This window comes from Chlamydotis macqueenii, chromosome 23 (assembly GCF_036417535.1).
Source record: "Chlamydotis macqueenii isolate bChlMac1 chromosome 23, bChlMac1.mat, whole genome shotgun sequence".
Taxonomy (NCBI): Eukaryota; Metazoa; Chordata; class Aves; order Otidiformes; family Otididae; genus Chlamydotis; species Chlamydotis macqueenii.
This window is the reverse complement of record NC_141578.1, coordinates 7,221,213-7,232,462: the sequence shown is the minus strand read 5'-3', so window position 1 is coordinate 7,232,462 and position 11,250 is coordinate 7,221,213. Positions and strand designations below refer to the sequence as shown.

The following is an 11,250-nucleotide window of genomic DNA, read 5'->3' as shown; positions in this document are numbered from 1 at the left end:
AGCGGCGGCGGCGCGGGCCCTTCCGGCGCGGGGTGATGACGGCGCCGCCGGGACCGGAAGCCGGAAGGCGCTGGGCAGGGCGTTCCGCCTTCGCGGGAGCGGCGGGCGGGGGCTGGCGGCGGCGGGCGGCGCCGCGCTCCGCCCGAGGCCGCTGGCGCGGCGATGACCGAGTACAAGCTGGTGGTGGTGGGAGCCGGCGGCGTCGGCAAGAGCGCGCTGACCATCCAGCTCATCCAGAACCACTTCGTGGACGAGTACGACCCCACCATTGAGGTGAGCGGGGCCCCGGGGCTTTGGGCGAACGGGACGGGAGGCGCTGCTGGCGTGCTGGGGGTGTTTTTTACTTAAGAAGCCGGAGGTGAGATCAGAGTGCCCAGGATAAGAAATTCTGGGAAAACTCTTTCAAAGATTCGTGGCGTATTGTGCTTCCTGCTTTCTACAGCGCGGTGTAGGCGGCCAACAATGGCAACAGGAGTCACCACGGGTCTGCGTAGATTGTAGGTCCTGGGGTTGTAGCGGCGGGTGGCTGGTTTTTTTTTCCCCTGTCTACTAATCGAGGCCTTTCTTACAAAGAACTGATTTTTTTTTGTATGTGTGAGAGGGGTTGAGGGGGCTTAGAGTAACTTTTAAAATGTGCTTAGTTGGTATTTTTTCATTGGGGGAAGGCTAGAAAAGCTCCCATGAATCGTACTCTTTTATTATTTTTGGTTTTCCTTAATAATGCCTGAGGTGGAAAGAAGTAGCACAATGTTTTTCTCTAATCTAAAATTCGCTTGTGTATTTTGCAGGATTCGTATAGAAAGCAGGTTGTTATTGATGGAGAGACGTGCTTGTTAGACATTCTGGACACTGCGGGACAGGAAGAGTATAGTGCCATGCGCGATCAGTACATGAGAACTGGGGAAGGATTCCTCTGTGTTTTTGCCATTAACAACAGCAAATCGTTTGCTGATATTAACCTGTACAGGTAATACAGATCAGGGTCTTTGCCACAGAGAGGGAAGACTGGAAAAGGCATCAGAGCTGTTTGCCATTAGGCCCAGTGCAGACTAAATAATAGACAAATACTAAATCTCCTGCTTCTTCCAGAAAGTTTTTCAAGCTTATCTGCGTCCCGTGTCTGTACGTTATTTGTCAGTTGAGAGTGGGACAGTTATCTGGGTTGTTGTGTTAATCAAATTATATTTAAAGAATACAGAATGTGATCTCTAAGAAAATGGGTAAGGAGGCAAACGCACATCAGAGTGGAGTTATATGTGGACTAGAAGATGGAGCGTACGGAGTGTATGAAGCTATCAGACGTACTGCTGGGGGTTAGAAACCCTGAGGTCCTGCCCAGCTTTAATGTATATTTTTGTAGCCCAGGGTTGTTTGGATACTGAATTAAAACAGCTTTTATATTTAGAAAATAGTTCCTAACTTTTTTTATTTGTGTTTTTAAAGAGAACAGATCAAGAGAGTGAAAGATTCAGATGATGTGCCGATGGTGCTAGTTGGGAATAAGTGTGATTTGCCCACAAGAACAGTAGACACAAAACAGGCTCAAGAATTAGCAAAAAGCTATGGAATCCCCTTCATAGAGACATCTGCTAAAACAAGACAGGTAAGATGCTGCCATTCTTGTTCTGGCTTCTTCCTGTATGCTAAATGCAGAATGGTCTAATATTTTCCCATGTACTTTTTTTCTTATCTACAGGAGTAAGCATTTTTTTTAATCCATTTGCAACTTTTAACTTTTGATTTCCCCACCCACTCTCAGCCTGAAAGAGTTTTGGTTTTATCACTGGGCTAGGCCAGTACACAAATCGCTTCAGACTTGTCTTGGTTTTCTTTCAAGTGGGTCATGTTCATAAGAAGAAGAGAGCTTCATCTGCTCTTGCTGGGAAGTGGTCAGACTGCAGTTACTCATCTCAAACCTGTTTGATGTTCTTGGCTTCTTAATGAAGGCCAATTATAAGAGCATGTGTACAGAAAGAATTGGACTAACAGACTTGTTCAGAGTTGCGCTGAATACTTGACTCTGTCCAGTCAGCCGGTGTTCTACCTACATCAGTGTGGAATGAAGCAGAAAAGGTGCAATTGTTAAGCAGTAGCCAGAAAACTCTGAGAATTTTCAAATGGAGGTTATTAGTCAAGAAGTAGCTTGTTTCCTGTTTGGGACCTCTCTACAGTTACAATTTGTCTTATTTCTTTCAATGGCTGTTACCCGGGATGTTTGTCAGAGAAAGAGCTAAGAGTGTAAGTGGAAAGTTCTGGGCATATGTGCTAGCTTCTTCCTCTTTTGGACTGTGGGATAAGTTAGCCACTACTCTTCCTGAGGAAGTGCCTTTCAGATACGTTAAGGGATCTGTGATGGAAAGAACAGTGATCTCAAAAGCTTCAGGAAAGAAAATACTTTACCTGGATTATTTGCATTCAGGGTGTGGAAGATGCTTTTTACACACTGGTGAGAGAGATCCGGCAGTACCGGATGAAAAAGCTGAACAGCAATGAAGATGGGAATCAAGGCTGTATGGGATTGTCTTGCATTGTGATGTGATAAGGTGAGTTGTAACTTAAGTTCTTCTTTGGCTTCTTGTCTGTATGTCTCTTAGTTGTTGATAAGCGTGGCTTAGAAATACTAGCTGCTATAGGTGGGTTTTTTCCCTATTATACAACCCGTCGATGCCAAGAGATTTAGATCTTACAATTAATTACTTGTCCAAAATGTTTATTTTTTTTCCTATAAGTAAATCCCAGAGCTTAGGAAAAGGAAATTCTATTCACAGCAACCTTTTGGCTGTAGCTTGTGGATTTCCACTGAACTGATAATTGTGTGATTTTTCTGTGTCATTCTTCTCAGTGTCTCCTTCCTTTGAGAAACCACTTTGGCTATTTGGAGAATGTGTAATTTCTGTCTTGTGCACAAGAAACACGTGAAATAGAGGAGTGTGCACAATTCTGCAGTTGCCATTTGCTGATGATTGATTGACTTCTGTGTTGCGTATCTTGAGCTGTGCTCCTCTGGAATATGCAGTGTTCAAAGATTAATCAACCAAATAAAATAACGCGAGTAATGAAATCTAAAAGATGTTGCTCATCACTGTAAAAACAGGTAGACCAGTTCAGGACTCGTGCTACACTGTCGCACTGCACGTCCATCACGACGTTGGACAGCAGCTAACTAGAGATGCCTTTCTGTTCCAGATGCCAAGAATACGTGGTTCAGATGTAGCTGCTGGATGAGTCTTGATGCTACTGTATTGCGCCTCATGCAATGCCCTGCAGTATTTTGGTGCCAGTGACCAGAATTTTGGTACCAGTTAATTAGCACGAGGTCCTTTCCTGTGCTCCATCTGAAGAGAACATCTGTGGCATCTACCTCCTTGTTCAGCTAACGGAGCAGTCACATCTCTTGATGTACTGGGATTCTTTTCTCACTGTGTTGTCTGGATTTGTTCAAGAAGAAAACCAGTCACAAGAAAAGTGAACTATACGGACTAAATGCTGTGAAAAACATGACACTTTACCTCTAGAGTAAAAGCTAGAAGTGATGCTTGTCCCCTTTCTATTGGATTCTGGTTTGCAGTGCTGTCAGAGTGGCGGCGTTAATCATTGCTTGGCAGGTAATGTCAGAAATGGTTTAGCCACCATGACTGCTCCTGTCACATGTCAGATTGGTGTCTGCTCTCTGTGCACCGGTACAGCCTATTTGCAACATCTCCTTTGTGCCAGGAGTACCACTTAACCGATCCTTCATTTTCTGTAATAAAACGGAGATATCTTTCCTAACTTAAGTGCCTGTTTCCTAAGAAGATTTGAAGTTGTCCCCTGTTCCTTTGGGTTGAGGAAAACCCCAAGGACTGGATTTTCTTGGGAGATCATTGTCTTAAGCAGGCAAGTCTTGTGTGGGTGATCTCTGCCTGACAGGATACTGAACCAGGTGTTTGGAGGCTGGAAGATCCAGCAGGCACTTGTAAGACTCTTGAACTGAGGGGGGGACACAAACTGCATCTGTTTTTTACTTCCTTTGTAGGTGGAACCGTTTATATGCTCTATTGTGTTTCTGCAGCATTCAGATCTCTTCCAAGTTGGACCAAATCAGTCAGCTGTTCATTTTTAACATTAACTGCCAACATTTATGGGCAGCTTCTCAAAAGTTAATCTAGTAACTGGAGGTTAGTTAGCTTGGACAGCTGTTATTCAGCTCTGTCTGTAACTTCCAAATGATTTTATTCTGCCTTATTTTCTTATCACCTGACTGTAAACATAGTATCTTCAAAATGTCTCTCTGTAAAATGTAGTTGGAGAGTCTCCTTGTCAGGGAAGGAGCGTGGGTTTTCAAGTTGACTGTATTTGGTGCAGTGGTTGTCATGGACTTAGAATATCCAGCCTGAGGGGAGAAGGGAATGAGCTGTAACAGAAAACGGTTAGCTTCCGATTGCAGCATCCTTGCAAAATGAGGAAGGAAGTGAGTTCAGTGATGACTACGCAGAAGGTGTATGGTATACTGATGGGAATTCTGGGCTTGTTCTAACAGCCTCAAAGTAGGAGAGAATTACTGCATAAGCTGTGTGAGTTCTTCCTAGGACAAAATGCTGTTACCTCATGTAACTGGGATGTACAAGTGTGGTCACTGTTGCAGAACCGTACTCATTGAAACACTGTGCCCTTCCCTAGTGCGTGTGCTGCTGATCCTGGGTTCGGTTCTGTGTGGTCAGAGAGCGTATCCCACGGCAAAGCTGACTTCCCAGATGCTATCTGATGGAAGAGCAATGCGCCCTCAGCCAACAGAGGGAGTGTTCAGTTCAGTCCACCAGCGTGAGCAGAGAAATTCAAGAGGCTTAGTTTCAGTTTGTTGGTGTCGGATTCATACATCTTAATTTGGAGTTCTTAATTTCAAGTAGAAATTAGAAATCAGTAAATACTGAGAAGAAAGTGTTCTTTTTAGTATTGCTTCCTTCAGTACTTCTGTTCTTAATTATCTTCTTGGTATGCAAAGGATCAATCTGCATCATGTTTTCTTTATCCTTGATAATCCTTATAAGTACTTTTTGCAATTTGACACTGATAAGAATTAAAAATATTTTACATGAAACATTATTTTCCAGCAGCATACACAGTGGTGGGCAGCATTGTGGATAGCATTGGCTGTGACTCGAGTTCGTTTGAGGATGATCTCATGCTTGCAAGTTAAATATGACAGAATTACCATCACTGCAAGCTGTCACGTCTGTAATCAGCAGCCATCATTTTTCTTTTACGTGCTGCAAGAAGTTATTTGTGAAGGCATTCTGAGTGCTGCGGCAGGAGATGACTGCCTGCTTCTAGAGAGATGTTTGACACACTCATCCACATAATAAAATTACACATGGAAAATGATAGCTTTTGGGATACACATGTGGTCACACCGACTCAGCATTTTGGAAATACAGCAATGTGGAGTTTGCAATGTGTTTGAATGGTGAGATCTTGTCATCCAGGTCCATGTATGCTTTATGATTATTTGGGAAACAGAGGAGTTTCTTTCCTGGCAAGCAGGACAGCGGAGTTCAGAGCATGACTGCCTGCTGCCCGTGGCGTGGGAAACCTTTTGCAGCTGGCATTTGATGTTTGAAGGTTATGTGGTTAAGTATGGAAAATTTTGGATGGAGGCTCATCATAATAATTCTCTAAATTGCATGGCATGTTCTAGTTGTCATTAAAAATGTACTAGCTGTAACTCCAAAAGTTGTGAATTCTCAGAATTGTACAGGAACTGGCAACTGCATCTACTTTCTCTTCGGTGTTGCCTTTCTCTTGGGCTGTACAAAACCCTACAAGGGAAGAAGACCTGGCAAGGATAGGTCACTATGTATGTCACCTTTGGAATCTTAGAGGAGGATGCATCAGCTTTTAGGATGCTGCAGAGCTGACCTACACAGGTGCTACTCCCATCTGCATTATTTTAGTTTCAAATCTAGGAAGGGATACAAATCAAGGTGTTGCACTAGTCATGAGTGTGAATTAAATGGATGTACTTTGTTTCCAGCTATATAAGAGATCCCTGGTTTTGGTTGCAACTGAGAGAGAACTGTGGAAGGACAAATCCCCAAGAACTTTTAGGAAAGTTATTTAGAAGATAAGCACAGAAGCTTTTGCACAAGACAGGTTCCTGGAAAAGGTGATTTTGTTATTTAGAACTAACAGCACAACACCGTGCTGGTGCCAGGCTAACTTTACTATCCTGAGTGGAAAGAACAGGCATAAACAGCTACCACCTTAGGCCCCCCCTCACTAACAAAACCACGACAAGGTAAAATATAAAAAAGGGTAAAGCTCTCATTCAAAAATGACAAGTGCCAATAACTGAAAGAAAGGTTCCTGTTATTATGGACTGAGAACAGCCGTTTGATGAGATAGTATAACTCTGTGGCTTGTTCCTGTTGGTGTCCCTGCTCCATGGTCGTGTTGAAGCAACAGTGCTCAAATTTTGTTCTTGCTGTCATCATCAGTAGGACTTTGGATAGTAACCATGATGCCTAAGCCGTCGTAACTTTTAGTACAATTCAATGACTTAGGACTGCATTTCAAGCAACTTCAGGCCTACGAGGGGAAGGAGAGTAGTGGAAGTTTGAATTACATTCTGATCCTCTATGTGGTCCTTCTTTACTCCGCACGCCTTGAGTGACTGTGTATAACCTCCAGGATGGCAGGAAGCTGTTGGGATCTGGACTTTTTATCCAAGGGCTAATTTCTTGTTACTTTGTGTAATTATTTGCTTTCAATAATGCATCTCTTTTGGTTTGAATTGAAGTAAATTATTTTGCTTCTTAAATAACTTTTTTAAAAAATAAATTTTGAATTCTTTGGTTGTTTGTTCTGTGGTAACGATCTGGGCATGGGGTCCACAACTGGCTTACGGAAAGCTTATCACAATGCTGTCTGGATGGGATCTAGGTGTACTCAGACAGTCGCTTCTGAACGTGGCGTGAACAGCTGTATCACGTCATGGCGCAAATCAGCAGTGAGGGTGCTTTGAGACGTACCATAGGCTTGTTCCAGAGTCCAGTTTTAATGGCTTCACCGAGCTGTGCTGTCACACACCTTGCGTTAGTGTTGAGTCTCTATATTTGCAGTGGGGTCCCTTATATTTTTGTTGACCTTGCCCCTTGGAAGGGATGCTTGCTAAGTCAAAAAAGGGGGACAGGGCAGAATTTCTTTACTTGATATTCCAGGAGTGGAATCAGGTATAAAGTTATTGCTGTGTCCAAATAATGCTCTCTGTTAGGCTTTTAAGTTGCTTAATTCAGTCTTCTAAAATGCATCCCTGTTGACTTTCCTCCTGCAGTAAGGCAAATTGTGTTGGACCACACAGTAACTGTGCTTTAAGTATGTTTCTCCTAAAACATTGTGGCAGAGATTCTGGAACCCAGAATCCAATCTGTTTTCTGTGCAAGGAACTAAAGAATAGACTCCCAGTAAGGTAAGACTTCAGAATACCACAGTGCAGTTATTGTAGAGCACTTTTGAGACTTAAATAAATAAAGAATTGCGCTTGTAAGTTTGGGGTTTTCAGCTTATTTTCTGTGTATTGGCTAGTTTTGGCTCGATTAAGAGTGCTGGATGTAGAGATGCTGCAAGGCAGGATGGAGGTGCCTTTCACTGCCAAGTAAGCGTTGTCCTCTAGCCTGTGTGTCAGAAATCAGAGTTGTGAGTTACGGTTGTTCAGACTAGACTCTGCTGGATCTGATTTTTCCTTAGCAGTGGATCTCCTCTCTGTCTTCGTTGTGGAGTATTTCAGCCATTTTTACCATCTTCAGTATGACAGAAGTTGAAGCTCAGCTGTGAGGTTATTTGACATAAAGGTGAGCGGGATTAGAACGGTCACTTTGTGCTTGATTTTTGTCTCTGTCTAAGCAGAGCAAGTGCACGTAGACAGTTGTGAGACTAACCCTAGTTTGCATGGAAAAGTTGCTGCATATCTTGGCACAGGGCTGCAGTCACAGGAGAAGAAACTCGCAGTAAAGCAACAGGTGTTGCCCTGCAGAAATTAAAGCTCATCGTGTACTAAGGGGATGGGGTTGAAGGAGCTTCAGTAAAGTTTGCCTGTGAAAGGCACTTCTCCCATCGCCAGAAAGATCCCCTTTCCTTGACGTAAAGAGTGTTATTCTTTACATCAGCTGGGTATAAAACTCCTTGCACTGAGTAGCTGCAGTAGCGCTGCCCGTTCCAAAAGGAGAGAGTCCGAATATTAATACAGACGAGTGCTTAAAAGCAGGGGTTTTCTCGGCTTATTAGGAAAGCTTTCCCCCAGTAGCATTGTTGTCTGTAACAATCTGGTCCTAGAAACTAGTTCACACCTTAAGGACTTACTGACTTCCGTTGCACGCTGGAACAGAGGCTGATCTAAACAGCCCTGGAGGAATCTGCGGAGGGAATGACTAAGAGGAATGCTGAGAGAGAAGAACTTGCTGCTGGTCAAAGGCACAGCACATCAAGGAGTGCCCCTGTGAGTTTCCACATTACCTCTTTGTTAACGCTTTTCTTCTTCAGGAATTGAAACCATTTTCTAGCAAAACTTGCCCCTAGGCTTCTATTTGGACAGCTGCCCGTGTGATACGGCTGCTCTGCTAGGCAAACTAGAGGCAGATCCTGCAAAATACCCTAAAGCTGCCAAATTTCTGGCATGTTTGGCCATTTTCCTTTGACTAGACCTAGGTGGAATGAAGGCAGCTCAGAAATAAGAGGTCTGGTGAGGGCCCCAATGACTGGAAGAGAGGTAATATAATGCCCATTTTTAAAAAGGGGAATAAGGAAGACCCAGGTAACTCCAGGCCAGTCAGCCTCACCTCTGTGCCTGGCAAGGTCACGGAGCAGATTCTCCTGGAAACCATGCTAAGGCACATGGAGAGCAAGGAGGTGGTTGGTGACAGCCAATATGGCTTCACCAAGGGCAGATTGTGCCTGACCAATTTGGTGGCCTTCTATGACGGGGTGACGGCATCGGTGGACAAAGGACGAGCAACGGACATAGAATCATAGAATCATAGAATAGTTAGAGTTGGAAGGGACCTTCAACGGTCATCTAGTCCAACCCCCCTGCAAGAAGCAGGGACATCCCTGACTAGATCAGGTTGCTCAGAGCCTCATCCAGCCTGGCCTTGAACGATTCCAGGGATGGGGCATCCACCACCTCTCTGGGCAACCTGTTCCAGTGCTCTACAACTCTCATTGTAAAAAATTTTTTTCTCATATCTAATCTAAACCTACCTCCTTCTAATTTAAACCCATTACCCCTTGTTCTATCACAACAGGCCCTACTGAACAGCTTCTCCTCATCTTTCCTGTAGGCCCCCTTTAGGCACTGGAAGACCGCTATCAGGTCTCCCCGGAGCCTCCTCTTCTCCAGGCTGAACAGCCCCAACTCTCTCAGCCTGGCCTCATAGGAGAGGTGCTCCAGCCCTCTGATCATCTTCGTGGCCCTCCTCTGGACCCTTTCCAACTGGTCCATGTCTTTCTTGTGTTGGGGACTCCAGAACTGGACGCAGTACTCCAGGTGGGGTCTCACCAGGGCAGAGTAGAGGGGCAGAATCACCTCCCTCGACCTGCTGGCCACGCTCCTCTTGATGCAGCCCAGGATGCGGTTGGCCTTCTGGGCCGCAAGGGCTCATTGCCTGCTCATGTTGAACCTCTCGTCTACCAACAGTCCCAGGTCTTTCTCCTCAGGGCTGCTCTCGATCCATTCTCCGCCCAGCCTGTATTTGTGCTTGGGATTGCCACGACCCAGATGCAGGACCTTGCACTTGGCCTGGTTGAACTTCATGAGGTTGGCACGGGCCCACCTCTCCAGCCTGTCCAGGTCCCTCTGGATGGCATCCCTCCCTTCCAGCGAGTCGACGGCACCACACAGCTTGGTGTCATCGGCGAACTTGCTGAGGGTGCACTCTATCCCACTGTCCATGTCGCCGACAAAGATGTTGAACAGGGCCGGGCCCAACACGGACCCCTGAGGGACGCCACTGGTGACCGGTCTCCACTTGGACATTGAGCCGTTGACCACCACTCTCTGAGTGCGGCCATCCAGCCAACTCCTTATCCACCGAGTGGTCCATCCATCGAACCCATGCCTCTCTAGTTTAGAGAGAAGGATGTCGTGCGGGAGACATCATCCACCTGGCCTTATGCAAGGCATTTGACACTGTCCCGCACGACATCCTTCTCTCTAAACTGGAGAGGCTTTGATGGACGGACCACTCGGTGGGTAAGGAGTTGGCCGGATGGCCGCACTCAGAGAGTGGTAGTCAATGGCTCAATGTCCATGTGGAGACCGGTGACGAGTGGCGTCCCTCAGGGGTCCGTGCTGGGCCCGGCCCTGTTCAACATCTTTGTCGGCGACATGGACAGTGGGATAGAGTGCACCCTCAGCAAGTTCGCCGATGACACCAAGCTGTGTGGTGCCGTCGACTCGCTGGAAGGGAGGGATGCCATCCAGAGGGACCTGGACAGGCTGGAGAGGTGGGCCCGTGCCAACCTCATGAAGTTCAACCAGGCCAAGTGCAAGGTCCTGCACCTGGCTCATGGCAATCCCAGGCACAAATCCAGGCTGGGCGGAGAATGGATCGAGAGCAGCCCTGAGGAGAGGGACTTGGGAGTGCTGGTGGATGAGAAGCTCAACATGAGCAGGCAATGAGCCCTTGCGGCCCAGAAGGCCAACCGCATCCTGGGCTGCATCAGGAGGAGTGTGGCCAGCAGGTCGAGGGAGGGGATTCTGCCCCTCTACTCTGCTCTGGTGAGACCCCCCTGCAGCGCTGCGTCCAGCTCTGGAGCCCCCAGCATCAGAAGGATGTCGATCTGTTGAAGAGGGTCCAGAGGAGGCCACGCAGATGATCAGGGGGCTGGAGCAGCTCTGCTGTGAGGCCAGGCTGAGAGAGCTGGGGCTGTTCAGCCTGGAGAGGAGAAGGCTCTGGGGAGACCTGAGAGCGGCTCCCAGTGCCTAAAGGGGGCTGATAGGAAAGACTCTTCAGCAGGGCTTGTTGTGATCGGACAAGGGGTAGTGGTTTTAAAATAGAGAGAGGTAGATTTAGATTGGATAGGAAGGAAGAAATTCCTTACAAAGAGGATGGTGGAACACTGGCCCAGGTTGCCCAGAGAGGCGGTGGGTGCCCCATCCCTGGAAACATTCCAGGCCAGGTTGGCCGGGGCTCTGAGCAACCTGATCTGGTTGGAGATGTCCCTGCTCCGTGCAGGGGGGTTGGACTGAGTGGGCTTTGAAGAGCCCTTCAAACCCAA

The 11,250-nt window shown here is 46.5% G+C and overlaps 1 protein-coding gene across 2 annotated transcripts; it reads left to right on the top strand.

Annotated features, from left to right (window-relative positions):
- Positions 1-66: 66 nt before the first annotated feature.
- On the top strand, positions 67-3,771 carry NRAS (NRAS proto-oncogene, GTPase). Of its 2 annotated transcripts, none has more exons than XM_086765482.1 (5): positions 67-273; positions 789-967; positions 1,444-1,603; positions 2,420-2,543; positions 2,843-3,174. In XM_086765482.1, the coding sequence occupies exons 1-4, from the start codon at positions 163-165 to the stop codon at positions 2,537-2,539; spliced, it is 570 nt and encodes a 189-aa protein (XP_086621608.1). In that variant the 5' UTR covers positions 67-162; the 3' UTR covers positions 2,540-2,543; positions 2,843-3,174. The 2 variants fall into 2 exon arrangements, with proteins under 2 accessions (XP_086621608.1, XP_086621607.1); XM_086765481.1 differs by lacking the exon at positions 2,843-3,174 and adding an exon at positions 3,187-3,771 and having other exon boundaries at positions 70-273.
- Positions 3,772-11,250: the final 7,479 nt, after the last annotated feature.

What these genes read in the sequence shown, in the direction of transcription:
- NRAS (XM_086765481.1), top strand. Translation starts at nt 163, where the DNA reads ATGACCGAGTACAAGCTGGTGGTGGTGGGAGCCGGCGGCGTCGGCAAG. An exon ending in AGTACGACCCCACCATTGAG is followed by an intron (nt 274 to 788) that starts GTGAGCGGGGCC and finishes TGTATTTTGCAG; the next exon opens with GATTCGTATAGAAAGCAGGT. An exon ending in GCTGATATTAACCTGTACAG is followed by an intron (nt 968 to 1,443) that starts GTAATACAGATC and finishes GTGTTTTTAAAG; the next exon opens with AGAACAGATCAAGAGAGTGA.